At 38.7% G+C, this 22,466-nt stretch overlaps 1 protein-coding gene across 2 annotated transcripts in view; it reads left to right on the plus strand.

The window, feature by feature from the left end:
• SRGAP1 (SLIT-ROBO Rho GTPase activating protein 1) overlaps positions 1 to 22,466 on the plus strand; it is a 273,423-nt gene that overhangs the window by 154,177 nt on the left and 96,780 nt on the right. For both annotated transcript variants that reach the window (XM_032874653.1, XM_032874654.1), the window contains exon 4: positions 15,980 to 16,042. In XM_032874653.1, the coding sequence (XP_032730544.1) occupies positions 15,980 to 16,042 (63 nt within the window). The remainder of the gene's footprint in view (positions 1 to 15,979; positions 16,043 to 22,466) is intronic.

Raw genomic sequence — 22,466 nt, forward strand, 5'->3', positions numbered from 1 at the left:
GCATTTCAACGAGATCCAGTATCAACAACTAGATTTAAGCGACACTTGTGTGCGGTCTACTTCCCAAGAGTGAGAAATCAGAGGAAAATCACATGGGAAGTTTGTGGAAGAGTGGGAGAACTGAAGTACAAGCTTTCTGGTCAGAGGACTCAGAAGGGGTGACCCAAGGAACCAAAAAGCATCAGGGAGATGACAGAGGTGGTGAAGATTTAAAAAACAGTGGCATGAAGTCCTCCTTTTTTAAAAGATCTTATTTTTTAGCACTCTCTACATGCAGTGTGGGGCTCTTAACTCACAACCCTGAGATCAAGAGTCACACACTCCACCAGTTGAGCCAGCCAGGTATCCCCCACGAAGTTCTTTATGAACTCCTCAGCTTACCCCTGCGCTGGATATGCTTAGGTCTGATTTTAAGCAATATACCTACCAAAGATTTTGTGAACTGAGCCAAGGCTTCCAGAGCTGGCTTCTGGAGCCTGGCTTCCAGACTGAACACTGGATGGTACGTGTACAAGACAGATGTTTTCAACATCTTTGTAACAGAACTGACATTGAAACCACAACCTATAGAAGGCTGGTCAGAATTTGCATTCTGAATCCCAACAAGGTTGATTTCTTGATAAAAGAAAAATATTAACATTTTCCATATGGTTTAAATAAGACTCCAGATCTCATAACATAATATTCAGAATATGCGGAATACAGTCCAAAATTACTCAGCCTGTAAAGAACCAGGAGAACTTCGTGGGAAAAGATAATCAACAGATGATTCTGAATTGATACAGATGTTGGAATTATCTACCAAAGACTTTTAAAGAAATCATGATAAAAATGTTTCAAGAAGTGAGAGCAGACATTCTTGAAGGGAAAGATAGAAAGTAACCAAAATTTTAAAAAATCACTGAATCGATCAATAGCAGAATAGAGGTAACAGGGGGAAGAGTCATATTAATTTCTGTTAATCTTGAAGACAGATTCATAGAAGTTGTCCATTCTGAACAACAAGTAAAAAATTGGGGCAGGGGGAAGATCAGTGCTCATGGACCTTTGGGATAATACCAACTGTCTGACATTTGTATCAGCAGACACCAGAGTCCCTGCAGGAGAGGAAAAAGAGTTTATGCAGAAAATGCATTTGAAATAATAATTGCAAGAGAACTTTCAAGGTTTCATCAAAAGGATGAATCTTTAAAAGTCAGTACCCAGATACATCATAATGAAACTGAAAACCAAGGAAAAAAAATATTAGAAGCAGCCAGAGAAAAAAAATGAGACCTTATTTATGGGAGAACAAGAATTGAATGAATAGATTTCCCTACGCACTACATGCCAGTAGTACCTTACCATTTGTCACAACCAAAAGTGTTTTCAGATATTACCAAGTGTCCCTGGGCATGAGGAGCTAGCTCAGGTTGAGAACAATTGGTTCTTACTGAGTTCTCCATTCTCCCAAGCACATTTTTTTTTTTAAAGAAATGTTCCAGTTTGATTTTTCAATTGCAGGTTTACAACTATAGATTAAATGAACAAACATGTAGTAAGTCAAAAGGTACCCAACGTCTCACCTCCCATAAAGAGGGGTAAAAAAATAGTATTCAGGAATACTAGTCAGTCACTTATAAAGATCAGCAGCCCTATGGTTTTGAATCCTTACCATTCTTCTCATCCCAGAAGGAAATTGCAGGCTTAAGTAAAGAACTGATGAGGAGAGAACATTCCTACCATATGTCGAGGTGTTTGCAGTTGAGATCAACAAAGTCTAAAGCAACCTGAAAACAGTATTCTGGTCGCGAGCCAAAGCTTCTTACCATTTGAAGACTATGTTTAATTTCACATGGTAGGTTTCTAGAAGATTTCTAGCAGCTGTAGGAAACGCCATATTGGGGAATATTGCACATAGAGTAAATATTTGAATTAAGAAACACTGGTGATACCTTGAATTATAGCAACCCAAAAATATGCATTTGAAAACAGAACTATGGCTGTCAGATTGATGTCAATGGAAAAAAATTACTCATTATTAGAGAAACAATTAAATAGAGTCAAGCAGAAATTTTGCCAACTAAATACATTGTCAGATGAACCTAGAAAGTTATGAAAACAAAAAATGTTGAAGCTGAATATGTGAACTATTTAGATTGGGAAAAAATAGTAATGTTTAATAATTGATAGTTAATAAATACATGTCCTATTTTGCTTTCTAAACTTTGATAGTTTTAAGTGAACATAGAATCATAATGGCTTAGTGCACTGGCTTGAATAAACATGCCCATAAAAATTTCACCTCCTTGGCTCTTAAGATGGAGGTAGCAGGGGTCTACTAAAATAATATTTTATTATTTGGCAAGGTCTTATAATTCCACTGAACATAATGACAAATCCATTGTAACTTCTAGTTTTCTTTCTCCTTTTTTTTTTTTTGAAACTTTACTGAAATCAGCTTTCTTTTTCAAAACAAAACAGATACTTTATTTTATTATTCATTCAACAGATGTGTATTATCCTTGTGTGACAGGCACCATGGTAGGTTCTGAGGTTACAAATGTGAGTAAGACACAAATCCTCAGTACACCAGAGGAGCTCATAATCTAATAAGGAAAGGAAGCATAGAGATAAAAATTACGTTATAAATCAGTAACTGCCCTTACAGAAAAAGGACCTAAGACCACAAGAGCACAGAGGGGATTGTAAGGCATACTGCCTAGGAAAATGGAGAAAGATTTCACAAAGAGAGTGGCATTTGATCATCTTAAACTTAATGAGGTTTTACAGAGGAATTAGGACAAGTGCATTCTTTTATACAGAGAGAACAGCAAAGAACAAGGTCCTGAGGTTCTGATCTAGGAAATGGTGGTAGGAGAAGATGATGGTAGGTGGGACTCTTGGTGGCCCCATCTACCTAACTCTTTTTTTTTTTTAGATGTTAATTTCTTTTTTCATATTATGTTACTCACCATAAAAACCCATAGCAAATATCATTCTCAGTGGGGAAAAGCTAAGAGCCTTTCCGTTAAGATCAAGAATGCAACAAGGATGCCCACTCTTGCCACTCTTGTTCAACATAGTACTAGAAGTCTTAGCTACAGCAATCAGACAACAAAGAGAAATAAAAGGTGTGTGTGTGTGTGTATATATATATATAGGCAAAGAAGAATTCAAACTCTCTGTCTTCGCAGATGACATGATTCTTTATGTGGGAAATCCAAATGACTCCACCCCCAAACTACTAGAACTCATACAGCCATTTAGTAATGTGGCAGGATACAAAGTCAATGCACAGAAATCAGTTACTCTCTTATACACTAACAATGAAATTGTAGAAAGAGAAATTAGAGAATCAATTCTATTTACAATAGCACCAAAAACCATAAGATACCTTGGAATAAATCTAACCAAAGTAGTAAATTATCTATATTCGAGGAACTACAGAACATTCATGAAAGAAATTGAAGAAGACACAAAAAGATGGAAAAAACATTCCAAGCTCATAGATCAGAAGAATAAATGTTGTTAAAAATGTAAATGCTGCCCAGAGCAAGCTGTACTTTGAACACCATCCTGATCAAAATACCATCGGCATTTTTCAAAGTGCTGGAACAAACAGTCCTAAAATTTGCATGGAACCAGAAAAGACCCCGAATCACCATCTGCCTAATCTTAGCAGTAGTGAGTTGTAAAGATATATTAGGCCACCTTGTTTTTGCCCCAATCTAAAGCTCACAACAGCTACACAGCTGGCTAGGGTTAGGAACGTAGCCTGTAGGATGGTGAAGCATACACAGTGGGTTAACAGCTATCTGAGATTTAGAAAAGCATATCTGGTGGGGGTGCAGGGGTGGAAATGCAAGAATTTTCTTAGTTTGAGGAATTGGTTTGTCATCTAAGCAACCAAGGAAACCAAGAGAGACTTTTACTCAGGGATATGACATAATCAGCTTATGTTTGTTGAAAGCTTTGTGAAGAGTAAATTGGAATGAAAAACTGGTCTTGGGAAAGCTGTTGCATTAGTAATCTGGCTAGTCATTTCTGCTGTGTCGTGAATTATGACCAGAGAGTAGTTCCGTATGTGTAATGATACGATCTTCAGAAAGTGTGCATCCGCATAGATTGAGAATTATTTAAATGCTTCATTATTGTTGCTGTTGTTTTATAAAAGGTCTTTCCTAATCAGATTTCCTTAAGGCTTCTCCTCTTTTATCTGATTGCTCTTAACCCTATTGGAAAAGAAAAAGAACCTAGCAGTGATTCCAAGATTCCTGGGCTTATAGTAACCATGCACATGGGTTTGGACTGCTTCCACAAAACAGAGCAAAAGTCACAGGGGTGGGGGGAATCCTTTCAAGATTTTAGCCTTCACCCCTTGACGTATAAAGAAAGTGGCTTTGAAACCACTAGCTGCAAGACAGTAATAACCGAGGTGGGGGGCACGCAGGGAGAATGCTGATTTCCTTAAACTATGTCACGTAAGGAATAAATACACTGGGAATGTTCAGTACAAGGAAAGTACTTAAGCCTTAGCTAGACAGAGTAGCCATCTTTGCGTATTTGAAGACCTGTCCTATAGAAGATAGCTTACATTAACTAGCTCTGTAAGTCTATAGGAGTTAAGACCAATTGATAAAACATGAGGGGAGACAAGTTCCTTAGCCTAAGGAAGACATTCCAACAGTTACCCCAGTCTGATACCAACAAGGGAGCTCCGTGGCGTTTTGCTCTGTTGTAGCTTTGAAATGGACTTCATCTTCCTTGCTATGGTACCTCAAACAAAATTTAAGCATTCTAGAAAGAAAGTCTTGAATTATGTTGAAGTGACCATCTCAGACTACTGAGTTGAAAGTCACTATGAATACACTTGTGCCAGCATGTAGAAAAATGGAGGGTGACTTCATGAGATGAAACAAGGATGTGACACTGCATAATGTGACATAGCAACATTACGACAGAACCTTCATTTATAGAGATCTTCAAATGTGCCAGATACTCTGCTGGGCACAAACAATGACTATCTCCTTTAATCCTTGTAAGAACCTTAGGGAGTATACAGTTGACTCTTGAACAATGTGAGGGTTAGGGGAGCCAACCCCCTACACAGTTGAAAATCTGCATATAACTTTTGAATCTCCTAAAACTTAACTACCAGTAACCAGATGTTGACTGGAAGCCTTACCAAGAACATAAACAGCCAATTAATACATATTTTATACGTATAATTTACTATACTCTTATAATAAAGTGAGCTTGAGAAATGAAAATGTTATTAAGAAAGTCATAAGGGAGAGAAAATGCACTTACAGTACTGTACTGTTTTTGTACAGCTGTTTTTCAAAAAAGCTTCACATATAAGTGGGTCCATGTAGTTCAAACTTGCATTGTTCTGAGGTCAACTGGATATTGTAATATTCTCTATTTTACAGATGAGGAAACTGCTCAGAGAAGTAAAAGATATTTAAATAGTCTGACCCTAGACCTATTGAAGGTTATGGGGTTTTTTTTCCCCTTTCAGGTAGGCTGTCATCCCATGTACATTTGCCCACTAGCCACAAATATTTGCTAAATTTCTCTGGTTGTATTCAAGAAGCCAAGTCCTTGATGAAAGGACACTTACCTGTGGGAATATTTTTCTTTTTCCATCCATTACTTAAATAGATGACTAATTCTATAGACCAACTAACCACTTGTAGTTCTGAGATGGTACTATTAGTATTAGGCTAAATATAGAGCAGTAAAGGAAGATTCTGATTTAAATTCTTTTTTTTATTTTTAAGATTTTATTTATCTGAGAGAGAGAGCACGAGCAGAGAGGGGAGAGGGACAGAAAGAGAAGGAGAAGCAGACTCCCTGCTGAACAGGGAGCCCAACGTAAGGCTCTATCCCAGGACCCCAAGACCATGACCTAAAAGGCAGACACCTAACCGATTGAGCCACTCAGGGGCCCCTAGGTTGTATTCTTGAAAATTGATTAGTTTATTAAATTTTGAGTTTGGTTCAAGATTTGTGTGTAGAGATTTTACTTGGTTCAGATTATTTGAATAAGCATAAATCAGACTGGATTGAAATGGTTGTGTTTATCTCAGTCACTAGACTGAAAGGCCACTTTTTCTAACCTTGACACATAGAAGATACTCCTAAAAACTGGTAGAATGAATGAGTGAATCCATGAGTGAGCACATGAATGAATGAACTTTTATTAGTATCTCAAAGAATCTCTGCCTTTTGCTTACTAATTCAATGGATGACTTATAAATGAGCAAAGCTACTTAACTGATGTATTTCTGTAAGTAGTCCCTGGATTTTTCTTACTGCAGTGCTATTAAGACTGAAATCTTATGCAATGTGGTTCCCTACACAATGTGGTCTATTTGGCTTCACCACAGACTACACTCATAACCCCAGCCAACTGTGCCATCGATAGAAGCTTTTGGTCACACTGAGAAGCAGTGTGGCTTAGGATCCCCGCACATAACGTCTACCACAGGCAAGAAAGACAGTTGGCTTTGGTGAGACATTTGTAGACTCAGGTTCGTCTACCATAGAAAATATATTATTATGTCCTCTCCATGCTAATAAACATTTTCTTATTATGCTAGTAAAAAGAAGTGCTCATAAAGTTTGCATTGATAAATCTTTGTAAAGTTCAGCATATTGGAAAATGCTGTGGAAATACACATTTCGTATATTTTTAGTTAATTATATTACAGTCTGAACCAGAATTTCATCACCATTCTGTTTTTAATTGGGTGGGTTTGTTTATATCAGCTACTGAGAATATCTGCATAAGTGATTATTCATTTATTGACACCGAAAAGATATTTCTAATTTATCACCATTTGAGTAGAGAAATAACCCCAGCATGAAAAATTGTTTCTTGAAGAGTTGAGGAAATACAAGCTGAAGATTAAAATAGTTGTCCCCTCTCCTTTATTCCTTGTGAGATTTTAAATGTGAATCTTGAGTTACTCAATCTTTCTGTTCTGGTGCTTTTATACCTGGGAGGTTACAAGTGACAGTATACATAATTTTACGTCTTTCAGATTGTTGGCTTTCAGGCTAAACACAAGCAACAGCAGACATTTTTCACATAGATGCCAAATGCCACATTTGCCTAGCAATTTATTAGTAAATATTCTAGGAGATGTTCCAGATACATCCTTGTAAATTAAGTTTTATCTTATTTCAGAACGATGTTCTGTTTCCCATGATCTATGATTCTGATTTTCCTACATTTTCTGATGGCATGGAGTTTGTCTAAGAGAATATTGTTTGGTTTTCTCCTCAGAAATGAAGTAGATTGTGAGGCTAATTCCATGCATTCATACTTAGTTGTGCGTTGTAATAAACACAAAACCATGTCACTTGACGGAGAGAAGGGAAAAGTACAGAAACACTATTAAATGTTAACCAGAATCTTGGTTCAGACCATTAAGACCATCCTAACTTTCCCCATTAGGCATTTTGGAGGACGCTGCTGCTTCTGTCTTCTGAATTTGCATGATTTAGAAGAATCTATTATTACAGAGACACATGAACAGGAGCCTTGGAAACTTAAAAGCACACACACTGTGGAAGGATGGACTGACCCTTTTAACCAAAATTTACATCCAAAACTCACTGAGCGTGAGACACCAAAGTCATTTAAAATCTTCTCATTAAATATTTAATCTGGTTTTCTTCTTTCCCTCTTATTCTCTCTCTGACTCAGCATAAGGTCGGGATTCTGGTCATCACAATGGATTTACTTCAAAAATTCCTCTGTGAGAAGCCAGAAACCCTCTGAGTTGGTCATTTAATCCAACCATGTAGATCATTGATTGATTGCTCAGTGTACTGACATGTGGTTTTACTAATTATGCTCTTTCTTCTGCCTTTCTCTCTCTTATTTCTGGGAGTTTCAGGTAGCAAGCCTGCGGGACTCCAGGATTAGAGATCCTGGCCAGGGCCCACACAGCATAGTGCTTATTACAGTGCTCTGTATAAAAAGCTGTTTTGGCATGTCTGGCTTTTCCATGAGATTTTAAACTGGGGAAGGCAGAAGCCATGCTTTATTTACTCAGGTCTGGGCCAATCATCCAAGAAATGGGTATCTAGAATCCGTAGTATGCCAGCTACCTAGGCAGGCCCTGGGCCATAGTGCCTGCTCTCAATGAAACGCTCTTTGTTTGTGAGGAGAGAAAGAAATGTGTTAAGTGTAATATTAGTGGGTAGCATCAGCTTTACATTCACCGTATGCCACATTTTGTGTTAAGTAGCAACAAGGACCATCCCAATAAAACTCTGACGTAGAAACTACTGGTGTCTCCATTTTGCCCTTGAAAAATATACTGAGGTCTCACAAAATTATTTAACTTAGGCACAGACTATAACAGGTTTGAAAATAGGCAGTTCGATTTTAGAGTATAAACTCTTACCCACTAAATTATGCAGCCTAGGGATTGTGAAAAATGAACATATTATAAAATCACAGAGAAGGGGGGCGGGGTTCCTGGGTGACTCAGTCATTAAGTGTCTGCCTTCAGCTCAGGTCATGGTCTCAAGGCCCTGAAATCAAGCCCGCATTGGGCTCCCTGCTCTGCTTCTCCCTCTCCTTCTGTCCTTCCCCCCTGCTTATTTTCTCTCATGCTCTCCCTCTCTCTCTCTAAAATAAATAAATAAAATCTTTTTTAAAAAATCACAGAGAGGGGAAGATGTCATTTCTTTCTTTGGGAGGCAAGGTGAAATTACGAGAAGGTTTTCCGAGTAGCAGACAGGACTGTAACAGGGAAGAAAAGAAAGGAGAGTCCTGGTAGAGGGGGCCAGCCTGGAGAAAATACAGAAATGTGAAATCAGGACAGGTGAGGTGACATTTTATGACCAGGCTGAAGGATATCGTTTAAGATTTGTGAAGGTGAAGTAGGCTAGGTAGGCAGGGGAGGTTACGGGTGATTTAAGAATTTTGAACTCTATCCTGAAAAATTAGAGCAAGCCTTTGGACGGCTTATTCAGAGAAAGGACATAATTAGATTTTTTTTTTTTTTATTATTCTAATGGTATGCAGAAGAATGGATCAGCCAGAATAGAGAGGATTGGTGACTCCTCCTTTAGGGAGAAGTGAATCTTGGATGAACCCCAGATTCTGAGTTGAGTGACACTGTTGTTCTGGAAGCGATACAAATTCATTAGAACCCTTTTAGAAAATGATCTTCTGATATGTATCAGGAGTCTTAGAAATGTCAGTACTTCCAGCGTGCTAATCTCATGTCTGGGAATTGATCTTAGGGATACAACATAAAATGCAAGATATGCCCTCAGGCCAGCATTTATGATAATAGTTAAGAGTGCTTAAGGCAGATTGGTAAAAGTGAATGAATAAGTAAATAAATGATTGAATGATTAATGGAAAATAGTAATGGAAAAACCAGTAACCATAATAGAAGAATGGTTAATATACATTCACTGAATAGTTAATATGAATCCAATAATGATGGTTCTGAAAGTTATGTAAGTACATGGAGAAATGTATTGTTACTGGGGAAAAAAGCAGAGTAGAAAAAGATACTTCATTATAATTGAACGATTACAGTGCAGACCCACGTTTAGATGAAAAGCTTGAGGGAAAAACACCAAACTATAATGGTGGTGGTTGTGTCCCTCTGTTCTCTATTTTTCCAGAGTTCTTCATTTAGTTTATAAATAATTTATTTTTTAATTCATTTTTATAATGTGAAAAGGTAAATACCTTGGGACTGTTCGTTTTAACTTATGTCTAAGGTGTCCGAAACATCAAAGCGATAATAAATAATAAATAATTAGAAATAAGCTTGGTATTCAACTCTCAGTGTACAAATTGGATACAGTAAATGGCAACTGAATTGAAGCTCTAACCATTTTCCTTCCCTTTGGATCAGAATCTCAGAGTTTTATTGTAATGTATTAGAAGTTTTACCATCGCAGGAACTTAACATAGGCTCATATTAATGGGAGAAGAAACCTAAATCTTCCCATTTCCAACTCCACACCCAAGCAGTTGAAGGGACTCTCCTGCCCTTTGCAAAAGTAATTTTTTTTTTCAAAGATTTTATTTATTTATTTGACAGACAAAGATCACAAGTAGGCAGAGAGAGAGGAGGAAGCAGGCTCCCTGCTAAGGAGAGAGCCCGATGCAGGGCTCAATCCCAGGACCCTGGGACCATGACCTGAGCTGAAGGCAGAGGCTTTAACCCATTGAGCCACCCAGGCGCCCCTGCCAAAGTAATTTTAATCTGCCAGTCTCGGATAACATAGAAAACACCTGATTTCAAACATGCATCATTTCATAGTTATTATTTTCTCTTGTAAGGGGACACATTGCTTTCCTTAATACCGAGGTATCATCTTTCTTACTTAGCAGTTCTTGTACAAGGATCAAGGATCTGCTTCACTGTTTTCAATTTTTTAAAAAAGATTTTATTTATTTATTTATTTGACAGAGAGAGAGAGAGAGATCACAAGTGGGCAGAGAGGCAGGCAGAGAGAGACATGGGGAAGCAGGCTCCCTGCTGTGCAGAGAGCCCCACAGGGGGCTCTGAGCCACCCAGGTGCCCCTGTTTTCAAATTTTTAATGAAATAGAATTCAGAGGGATATTTAACCTACTGAATTTTGACGGGCTTCAGTAATCCAGATATTTTCTAATTGGAAGGTTTCCATTTATTAGTCTAATATTGCCATGTACTAACTGTGTGCCCCAGCAGGCATGTTTTGGTTTAAGATCATTTCTTTTGGGGTCCAGAGTAGCATTTTGAAGACAGGATTGTTTTTCAGTTAGTGTAGGAATTTGGAGACATGTTTATATATATTTTTTAAGATTTTATGTATTTATTTAACAGAGAGGAGCACATGAGCAAACTAGGCAGAGAGGCAGGCAGGGGGAGAGGGAGAAGCAGGCTCCCCAGTGAGCAGGGAGCCCGATGCAGGACTCGATCCCAGGATCCTGGGATTATGACCTGAGTTGAAGGCAGCCGCTTAACAACGGAGCCACCCAGGCATCCCTGGAGACATGTTTAAAGTTGAGGTGGGGCTGACATGAGGTGATCCCTTCACTGTTTCGGTGCTCACAGCACAGACACCATGGCCCAGCACTCAGACGGGGACTTGTTGTTGTGTCCAGCCGGTTGTGTATTTGAAAAGATGTGCCGTGAATTCATGTTTCAGGCATTAGTCACTTGAATGAGTGCTTCAGAATGCAGTGCAGTTCTATAACAACGTTTGCACACTAAAGAAGTTGTGGTGGGAAGAGAGTAGTTAATTTTGAAGTTACTTCCTAGATGATGGAGGATTTGGACTGTGAATTAAAGCAAATGGGCAGCAACTTCACTGGTGTGTCATGAGGTTAGGCAGGGGTTTCCCAACCTGAAAGGAACTCCCCACCAACTTTTCAGAACATCTGAAATTCCCATGGATCCTTAAGTCCTGTTTCTTGATTTGTATATGTCTTTTCATGTTGGCTTGAGGAAACTTCCATTTCCTGGTATATGTTTGATTAATTCATCGAGTACCACTAGTGACCCCCATGAAAATGGAACAGAAAATGGTAAGTTTTGTGTACATGCGTGGCAAAGGACTGTGGATGGAAATAAAGCCTGAGGGCTAGAACACAGTACTTGGGCCCTTCTAAATTGGGTGTCACCTGGAGGGACCTAATGGCCAGGGCAATGGGCAGGGACAGCAAAATCAAATCAACCAGTATCTGCCAACCACTTTGTACATGAAAGTCAATGCAGCAAATATTCTTGCAGATCAAGAGAAAGAAAAATATGACATGGCCTTTTTGCTCGAGGAAGTTGTCATTACAAATAGTGTCTGGGAAAGAAATAATTATAAGATTTATGGGATGTTTACTGTGTGTCAGGTATTAATCTAAAGGCCATGTATGCTCTCATCAACCTGTGAGATAGGTACAATGACTATATTGAGTTTATAGATCTGGAAACTGAGGCCCACGGGAATCCAAAATCTTTGAAACCTGAGATCCAGGCATTGGGACTCCAGAGTCCTTGCTTTTAAGCGTTATGAATACTGCCTCTCAGGCAATTTTTTTATATTTCAGGGCCTCTGGGAAAAGGTGAAAGGAAAATGTAAGAGTATGCTTGGTAGATCGCAGTTCGTGATGCCAGCCAGATTTCTTCTACCCCATTACCTGAAATCTTATAAATGTGAAATGTACAAAGAATCTTCTTGCTTGTTCTAAGATATTTGACCTAGGACAGCCTGGCAGAACTCTTATCACCCCAAACCCAAGTCTTCAATCTGATTTTAAATATTCTCGTTCAGGGCTAATCGGACCTAAGGGATTTTTTGTTGTTGTTATTGTCCTAAGTCTGCCAAGAAATACTTTATTTTTGGACTTTCTACCTGAAATGTGAACAGCTGAGCAGAGTCACTCAGTGGCCTTTGATCCCATTAGAGAGTTCTGAATTGGTGACCCAGATCCTTGCATGAAATTTGATATTAAAATAACACCAAACTGAAGACATCGGAGATTACAATGTAATGTATACAGTCAGAGTAACCAAGACTCGAGGAAAATAAAATGAGTTTCAGTTGGCTTCATTTGCTCACTTGTGACTTTCCTTTCACTCTTGAGTGATTCTTCACCTGCCTCTTCACATATCAGGGACACAGCAAAACACAAAGTCTCTAACTCCAATTTAAGGATGTTAGAAGCTAGCGGAGCTTGCTAAACAGCAGTACTCTTTATCGCGTCAAAAAGACCCTGCGACAAGTGCTGCTAATGAATTTGAATTCCTCTCAGTTCAGGTACTACCCTGTTGTCATCTTTCCACACTATTTTATCTTCCAGGAGTTTATGCTTCGTCACATTTGGCCTTCTTTGAGGGAGGCCTGACCTAGTGACTGTCCTGGGTTTGCAGATGGACTGTGTTTCCTCTAGATCCTAATATTTTCATTTTTTAAAGATTTATTTATTTGAGGGGCACCTGGGTGGCTCAGTGGGCTAAAGCCTCTGCCTTCGGCTCAGGTCATGATCGCAGGGTCCTGGGATCGAGCCCCGCATTGGGCTCTCTGCTCTGCTTCCTGCTCTCTCTATGCCTGCCTCTCTGCCTACTTGTGATCTCTCTGCCAAATTAAAAAAAAAAAAAAAAAAAGATTTATTTATTTGAGAGAGAGAGGAAGGATGAGTGGAAGGGGCAGAGGGAGAGAGAATCCCAAGCAGACTCCACGCTGAGCACAGAGCCCAACATGGGGCTCTATCCCATGACCCCGAGACCATGACCTGAACCAAAAGCAAGAGTCAGACACCCAACTTTCTGTGCCACCCAGGCACCCCTCCCGTTATATTTTCTTAAGAGTGGCCTGTGTGGCTTTCCTTTCTCCTCTCTCACCAGCGGCCAGCCTTCAGCAGATGTAGTAACTACTTGAGCTATTACACAGACACAGTATTTCAGCTGGTGTGTGGGTTTATTTAGCAAGCGTTTATTGGAAGCTTCCCATGTGCACCCACTAGCCAGGGAGGGAATCCCGCCTTACATGCCATACCGCTGGTGCCTCACCTGCCTTCCCCTAGTCCTGGCCTGGTTCCCAAGTACTGTGCAGGACACCAGAGTCCCAGAGCTGGCCGAGATATGGCCCTTACCCCCCATGCGGACATCCGGTGGGAGATACATAAATGATCCAGTGGATGTTGTTCTTGATTCAAATTGTAGCTGAAGCCCACACTACATTTTTTCCATTTTCTGTAGCTGACTTATCAGGAACTCAAAACAGGAATAAAATAAAAATTAATTTAGATATATTATTTCCTTTAAAATAGCTTATAGAATTGCTGGAAAAAATATGCCAATACTCAAACATCAAACTCACAGAATTAGCCTAGGGAAGACTGTTTTGAATGCTGGTTGTTTAACAACTGAGCAGAAGCATAGAACTCTTTTTCAACTTAATGAAAATAATAAATGCAGATGAGCACCAGGTGTTGTAGGAAAGTGACAAATCACTAGACTGTACACCTGAAACTGGTATTACACTGTATGCTAACTGACCAGGATTGAAATGAAAACATTAAAAAAAAGAAGTTAATAAATACAGAAGCAAAAGCATATGGATGATAAGTGACCTCACTGTCTCACTGTTTTGAAAGTGCTTTCTTAAAACTAAAATTATAGTCAATCAAATAGTTATTTTGGAAAGGGAGAATTAATTTCTGTTTTGGTTTCTAACCTAGCTTTTGGGAATCACAAGATTTCTTTGTGACAATACTAAGATGGGATGCTGAAATTCACCTTTTTTTTTTTATTTTAAAGAATGTTCCACACCCATTGTGGAGTCCAGTATGGGGCTTGAACTCATGATGAGATCAAGACCTGAGCTGAAGTCAAGGGTCAGACACTCAACCAACTGAGCCACCCAGGTGCCCTTATTTCTGATTCTTTAATGAATAATGCAACTAAGTAAAATTGTGTTCTGAGAACCTACTTACTTTTTCTTCTTGTTAAAGTCTGATTCGGGTGGTGGGAAAGCCATTGTACTCTACTTATTTGCCTCCTATCCAGCCTCTGATTTGTGCATACGTCTAGTATCTAGAAAGGACCATTTAGCTAGAATCAAAAAGATAAATAACTATTAGCAAGGATGTGGAGGAAAGAAGACCCTTGTGCACTGTTGCTGGAAATGTTAATTGGTGCAGCCACTGCGGAAATCAAAATAATAAAAATAGAGGGACACCTGACTGGCTCAGCTGTTGGAACGTGCAATTCTTGATCTCAGGGTCATGTGTTCAAGCCCACGTAGGATGTAGAGATTACTTAAAAATAAAATCTTTTGGGGCGCCTGGGTGGCTCAGTAGGTTAAGCCTCTGCCTTCAGCTCAGGTCATGATCTCAGGGTGCTGGGATCGAGCGCCGCATCGGGCTCTCTGCTCCGCAGGGAGCCTGCTTCTCTCTCTGCCTGCCTCTCTGCCTACTTGTGATCTCTCTCTGTAAAATAAATAAGTAAAATCTTTTTAAAAAATAAAAAAAAAATAAAATCTTTAAAAAAATTAAAAATGCAAGTATCATATGATCCAGTAATTCCACTACAGGTTATTTACCCAAAGAAAATGAAAACACTCATTTGAAAAGACATATGTACCCTGTGTTTATTGTAGCATTATCTACAGTAGCCAAGATATGGAAGCAACCCAGTGTCCATTGATAGTTGAATGGATAAAGATGCTGGGGATGGGGGTTGTATATCTATAGTGGAATATTACTGGGCCATAAAAAAGAGTCAGATCTTGCCATTTGCCAGAACATGGATGGACCAAGAGAGTATTACGCTAAGTGAAATAAGTGAGACAAAGAAAGATAAATATCACATGATTTCATTTATATCTGGAATCTAAAAAGCAAAAACAAAAAGCAGAAACAGATCCATAAATACAGAGAACAAACTGATGGTTGCCCCATGGGAGGAAGGAAGGGGCATAGGCAAAATGGGTGAAGGGGAGTGGGAGATACAGGCTTCCAGTTATAAAACAAATAAGTTACGGAGATTAAAGATACAGCATAGAGAATATAGTCAGTGATACTACAATAGCATTGTGTGGTGACAGGTGGTAGCTGTGCTTGTGGTGAACATAGCATGAATTACAGAGATGTTGAATCACTATGTTGTACACCTGAAACTAATGTAACATTGTGTGTTAACTATACTGTAACTAGAAAGAAAGAGGGTAGGGGGGCCTCACTGGCTCAGTCAGTAGAGCATGTGACCCATGATCTCAGGGTCCTGAGTTCAAACCCCATGTTGGGCACAGAGCTTACTTATTAAAAAAAAAAGAAAAAAAAAAAAGATTAAAAAAAAAGAAGGCAGCTTGGTTAAAGATGTTTATTATATTAAAGATATGCTGGCCTTCCATTGTATTATATACATTCTTCTATTTTCAGTCACTAGACTTTTTAAGATATAATTTAGAAACAAGTTTCTATTACTTTTACTTTTTAAAATATTCTTAATTTCTTCTTTATTATAGAGCAAAGAGATTGCATTCCAACTTCATGAGGATTTGATGAAGGTCCTTAATGAACTCTATACGGTAAGCACATAATCTTTCTTCTTTTGCAAGAATCTTTGGTTTAGAATTTTGGTTTGCAGAAACATTGCTCTTATTAGAATTTATTCTAAACTAGGATGTTGATGGATGCTTCTCTGGTTGAAATGTGGAACCAGGTGGATAAATGCACACTACTACATTTTGCCATATCCTCTCAATTTGGGGAGACTGTATTCAAGTAAATATGTATGTGCAATTAGCACACGTTTAAGAAACTAGAGTATAAATGTCACAGTAAGACATGTTTTTAACTGGTTGAATTATAGGTGATATGTACATATATTTAATTCCAGAGTATTTTGTCTTAAATTGTTACCATTCTTAAATTAGCCATTCCAGAATTTGAGTAACTTAGAGTTGCTTTATTCTGTTACTTTAATTAATTTTTTTTCCCATTTTAGTTAAATTGTTTGGTTAATGACCTAATATGTTAAAATTACATTTGGGCAGGTATATATTTTTCTCCTTGGCAATAATCTGCTTTTTTAAATTTAAATTTTATTCATGTTACTGTATATAATAATAAGAAATTAAATAAATTAAACCTATTTTATTTAAAAAAAAAACAGTGAGGTTGCAGGTTGGAATTAGTCATATGTCCATGTAAATTTTTTTACACTTAATGATCATATTATTAAACACAAATTCCAGGGGTGCCTGGGTGGCTCAGTGGTTAAAGCCTCTGCCTTCGGCTCGGGTCATGATCCCAGGATCCTGGGATCGAGCCCCGCGTCGGGCTCTCTGCTCAGTGCAGAGCCTGCTTCTCTCTCTCTCTGCCTGCTTCTCTGCCTACTTGTGTTCTCTGTCAAATAAATAAATAAAATCTAAAAAAAAAAAAATTAAACACAAATTCCTTCTGGAGGAATTTGATGAGTTTTTATTTTAAAATAGAGAACAGCATAATGAGAAATGAATAATATTAATTTGTATAGTATAGATATTTGCATTTTTATTGTATAAGATTATTTGAATTCTTATTTATAGGCAAATTAAACCTGAAACATTATTAACATATGTTTCTTGATTTACAAATCCCATTTGTTCTTAAAAAGCCATGTGTGTAAAATGCAGTTTTGTAAATTGTTTTTAATGCTCCATTGATACTTGCTAATTAAAAGACACTGTAGTTTTAAGCTTTTTATTTATAAAATGAGTGATATTCTTATGAAATTCACTTTCCAGTTTTTCGTACATGTGTGATAAATTTGTATTTTTTCTTATATACATATATATATATTTTTTAATTTCTTTTAAGCATAACAGAATTCATTGTTTTTGCACCACACCCAGTGCTCCATGCAATACATGCCCTCCTTAATACCCACCACCTGGCTCCCCCAACCTCCCACCCCCCCACCCCACCCCCTGCCCCTTCAAAACCCTCAGATTGTTTTTCAGAGTCCATATTCTCTCATGGTTCACCTCCCCTTCCAATTTCCCTCAACTCCCTTCTCCTCTCCATCTCCCTATGTCCTCCATGTTATTTGTTATGCTCCACAAATAAGTGAAACCATATGATACTTTAAAAAATGTATTTATTTTAAAGAGAATGCATGGGAGTGGGGGAGGGGCAAAGGGAGAGAAAGTCGTAAGCAAATGCCTCACTGAGTGCAAAGCCCCACATGGTGTTAAATCTCATGACCCTGAGAATATGACCTGAGCCAAAACCAGGAGTCAGTTGCTTAACCAACTGCCACCCAGATGCCCTGCTAATGAAATTGAGTTTTTGATGATAAAGGCCATTTATTAGCTCATAGTTTTTGTGTGATTTGTTCATTTCTGATACCCTAAGTTGGCAACCATTTTTGGATTTAGAATTTAAAAGTTAAGTGAACATCATGCCTCTGAGGCATCCAAAGAAGAAATTCTGTATCTTCTTCCACTGAACTATTCTAAGATGAGAGCTTTGTGACATTTCCCTTGTGGATCCTTTTGCTTGGACTTTGTTTTGCCTAGAAATAAAAATCAATCTCTAATACTTTAAAAAATAGATATTTCTCCCTCTGACCTCTCCCCTCTCATGCTCTCTGTCTCTCTCTCTTTCAAATAAATAAATAAAATGTTTAAAAAAACAAACAAACAAACAAAAAATGGGTGCCTGGGTGGCTCAGCTGGTTAAGCAACTGCCTTTGGCTCAGGTCATGATCCTGGAGTCCTGGGATCGAGTCCCACATCGGGCTCTCTGCTCGGCGGGGAGTTTGCTTCTCCCTCTGACCTCTCTCCTCTCATGCTCTCTCTCTCTTTCAAAGAAATAAATAAAATCTTTAAAAAAAAAAATAGGTCTGCTGATTGTCATGACATCATAGACAAAAGCATATTGATTATGGTCTGAAGCTAGTAGTACTAGTCAAAGCAACAATGGCAGAGTAAACTTGATTATTGAGTATGAGGAAAATCAGTAAAATGCTGTGTGAAGATTTTATCTCAGAGAGGGATGTGCGTAGTTAAATTTTTCCTCTATTCAGCCTATCAAACGGACTTAGACATTTATCAGACTTTACGTAGATGTATCAAGTAAGCTGACATCTCAAAACTCTCATCCTTTTTTCTCAGCCTGAAAGACTAAAGGAGCCAGGTTCTAGAAAAGGCCACTGGAGTTTGAATGACCCTGTCAGAGTCATTTAACCTCTCAGAATCAGTTAAGAAACTAAGGGGTATGGGGTGCCTGGGTGGCTCAGTGGGTTAAAGTCTCTGCCTTCAGCTCAGGTTATAATCCCAGGGTCCTGGGATCAAGCCCCCACATCAGGCTCTTTGCTCAGCCGGGAGCCTGCTTCCTCCTCTCTCTCTGCCTGCCTCTCTGCCTACTTGTGATCTCTCTCTCTCTGTCAAATAAATAAATAAAATCTTTTAAAAAAAAGAAGAAAGAAAGAAAGAAACTAAGGGATGGTAGAGGTAAGCAATGAGGTTCTGCTTAGGTAGTCTGTAGATCACTTTAAACTCTTGGAAAAAAAATTTATCTTGAGGCACCTGGGTGGCTCAGTGAGCTGAGCATCTGACTTTTGATATTGGCCAACCTCTTGGCTTGGGGTCTTGAGTTCAAGCTCCACATTGGACTCCCTACATTTGGAAAAAGAAAGATCTTAACCAGAGAGCATGTTCATCCAAGGTCAGAGGTCCTGTTCCTTTGGGAAAGACCTTCATTATACACATACACAAATACGTACACAGTTCACTATAAAAGATAATGGTGTTTGGTCTCTCTTGCCCTTTAAATTCAGATACACAAATTCTGTCTTTTTGAAATGATATCTATTCATTATACATATTCAGCTTATATTCGGAAGAAAAGATGAGGAGTATTTGAACAGGGGACCAGGAGTTGGGGGAATGCTGTTGAGGTTTCTTGTGCAAACATTGATGGGTCATGGACAGATGATCATCAGAGTTACATCATGCATAGAAGTTTGTACAGCAGATGATGTAGTAACGATTGCTAAAGCAACAGGTATAAAATATGTAGCCTTAAGCAACTGAGGATGCTATTGAATTCCCTTCCTTTTTTTTTTTTTTTTTTTAAATCTCTTGATACTCCTTCAGAGTCAAAAACATCTGAAAGTACATTAGCTTCCTTACACCGGTATAGCTGATGAGCGCTGAGTGCTTTTTTTAAAATTACAGCCAACCTTAGTGGTGAGCAGCAGCCTTATGTGTGGCTTTCCTTACCCAAAGATATTTCTCCCAGAGTCCTCTTGGTTATTCCAAACATTCTATTAGAAGGTTAAAACACAAACACCCAGAAGGAGCCAAAAGAAATGCCTTATGATCATTTATACCTTAGAGTGAACCGTGTTTTATCAGATCCTTTGAATAGAGGTGTGTATCAGGCATAAAGGCCAGACTTCTGAGCAGAGGAGAGAGGATGGTGGCATCAGAGTGCCATCCAGAAGGGGAGGAAAGGCTTTGAAGACATTCATACCCTTCTCTATATTTTTTCCTCAACCTTGCCTTTATTTGCAGAAACAGAACCTCAGGATTATTGTGTCTCACCTGGAAGACACATAGGGCAGAAAAGCGAATTCTCTTATTCAGCCCTTGTATTTTGTATTCAGGCCCTCACCAGAATGGGTGAGGCTCACCCACATTGTTATGAAGACTAATTTATTTATTCAACAAACATTTTTTATTTTTATTTTATTTTTAAGATTTATTTATTTATTTGACAGAGAGAGAGAGAGAGAGAGAGTGTGCGTGCGGACAAGCAGGCATAATAGCAGCAAGAGGAAGAAGGAGAAGCAGTCTCTGTGCCAGGCTGAGAGCCCAATGCGGGGCTCATTCCCAGGACCCTGAGATCATGACCTGAGCTGAAGGCAGACACTTAACGACTGAGCCACCCAGGCGCCCCCCGCCCAACATCTTTAAAATGCCTATTAGAGTACCAGGCACTTTGGGATATATTGGGGATGCAGGTATGAGTAAAAACAGGCCACATACTTCTTCTCAAGGCATTTATATTCTAGTGGGCAGAAAAAGACAGTAAACAAATATATGTATAGTATGGCAATTATAAGTACTAAAAGGATAAATCTGAATTAATACAGGCATTCAGAACAGTGCCTGGCCCACAGTAAATGCTTAATAAATGTTAGCTGTTAGTGTCACCCTGGTCATGTCATCCTTTTCGTCATTCGTTGAGGGGGGATGGTAACAGCTCTTTGTGGATATCAGGGACGATATCAGCAGTAATTACACATGACTCTTATATATGTATATACACACATATGTACACTTTTTCCTTATAACGGATATTTATTACTTTTGTAAAAAAGGAAAAAAGAAGATAACTTTCCCTAAATAAACCAAATCAGGGCTGCCATTGGGTTAGTAGGGAGGTGGAAAAGCAAAAACAAAACAAGGATGACACGAAAAGTCAAAGGGGGCATTCAAAACAAATTTTGCCTTCATCAGTCTGGCAAACAGTGATTTAAATTGCTAAGACACTCCCCTAATACCAAAATCTCAACAGGTTATGCTGCATTTTAGCAGAAAAACAATGATCTGTCCTAAATTAATATGTCTTTGCTTTGCAGCATTATGCTCAGCATTTTAAAAAACAAGGGGCTTACCATCCTCGGTAAGCAAATTCTAACAAAGATTAACACAGACGGTCATGATAAATCCACATGAAATTGATCGGTAATTATGTGTAATTAATCATCACACTCCCTATACATCAGTGACACACATGGCTAGCTAGAGTCAAGAGGTAATCCATCCTCCATTTCCATTAGCATTATGAGGAAAGAACTGGGAAAATGAAGATTTATCCAGCCTTATCATGAGGCAAGCACATTATCCCAGTCATTTCTTGTAGCAGCCCTAGGAGGCAGGTATTCCTAATCCCAGTGTAATGAAGGAGAACTGGGGCTCAGAATGATTAGCTCAGGATCACACAGTTAATGAATGCTCCAAAATCTAAACCCAGCCTCGTGGTCCCTAAGGCCCATCAGTTGTCCACCTGACAGCTGCCTTAGGGAAGGTGGGGCAGGGCAGGTGGGGGAAGGAAGGGTGGAACGTGATCTAATAGATAAAACTCATAGCTAAAACTCACACTGCATGCTCTCCTGGATACTTGTAAAAACTCATTTGAGCTTTCCAGACAGTCTGGTGGGTTACAGAATGGGAAACCCAAATGGTTTTGCACTTTAGGCTTTTATGTTGGCGTATGTTCATTTGGAGTGCCTCTTTAAGATACAATCTTTCATTTATCTTGAATGTTATATGTGTCAACACCACCTGTGCAGCTGTGTATTCATACACAGTGATTACTGCTGAGGATCTATTGCTGGATACTCCATTCATTTTTGTTTCCTCCTTCTGACTGCACTTCTGATTTGCCTAACAAATGTAACTAGAAAATGGAAAGGCTGTCCTAGCACAAACCCAGAGGCGCTGAGCATCTTCTGTGGGATTTGGAAAATGGGGTTGCTGCATATACACAGATATCCACCCTGGTCTTTACATATCTTTGAACCACTTATCTGTTTAAAATGATAAAATAAAAAACTAATTATTTTTTAGAAGGGCTGAGAGGGAAGACACTGTTTATTATTTCAAGCCCTTCCTTGAAAACTCCACCTCAGAGGACTGCTGAGGAAAGCTTTCTTGGCTGGCTTCTGAGACTCCCACGAACCAAGAGCTAATGCTTTCTTCTGTAACAAAGAAACATGCCCAAGGCAAGGTTGAAACGTCATTCCAAGAGAGCCCAAGATACTCGCCACCACGTATGTGAAGATTTTTCTCTGAGCCTCAAAGAGGGTTTTTATTTATTTATTTATTTTGGCTAAGTATTTATTTTAGCTGGAGGGCATTTTAAGTATTTGAAATACATATCTTTGTAGTGAAAATGAAAATTCATTCCTTTGAGATGGACTACAAAAAGGTCTCATCTCAGAACAAAACACTGAAC

The sequence above is a fragment of the Lontra canadensis genome, unplaced genomic scaffold (assembly GCF_010015895.1).
Source record: "Lontra canadensis isolate GAN:19392208 unplaced genomic scaffold, GSC_riverotter_1.0 scaffold53, whole genome shotgun sequence".
In the NCBI taxonomy this organism is placed as follows: domain Eukaryota; kingdom Metazoa; phylum Chordata; class Mammalia; order Carnivora; family Mustelidae; genus Lontra; species Lontra canadensis.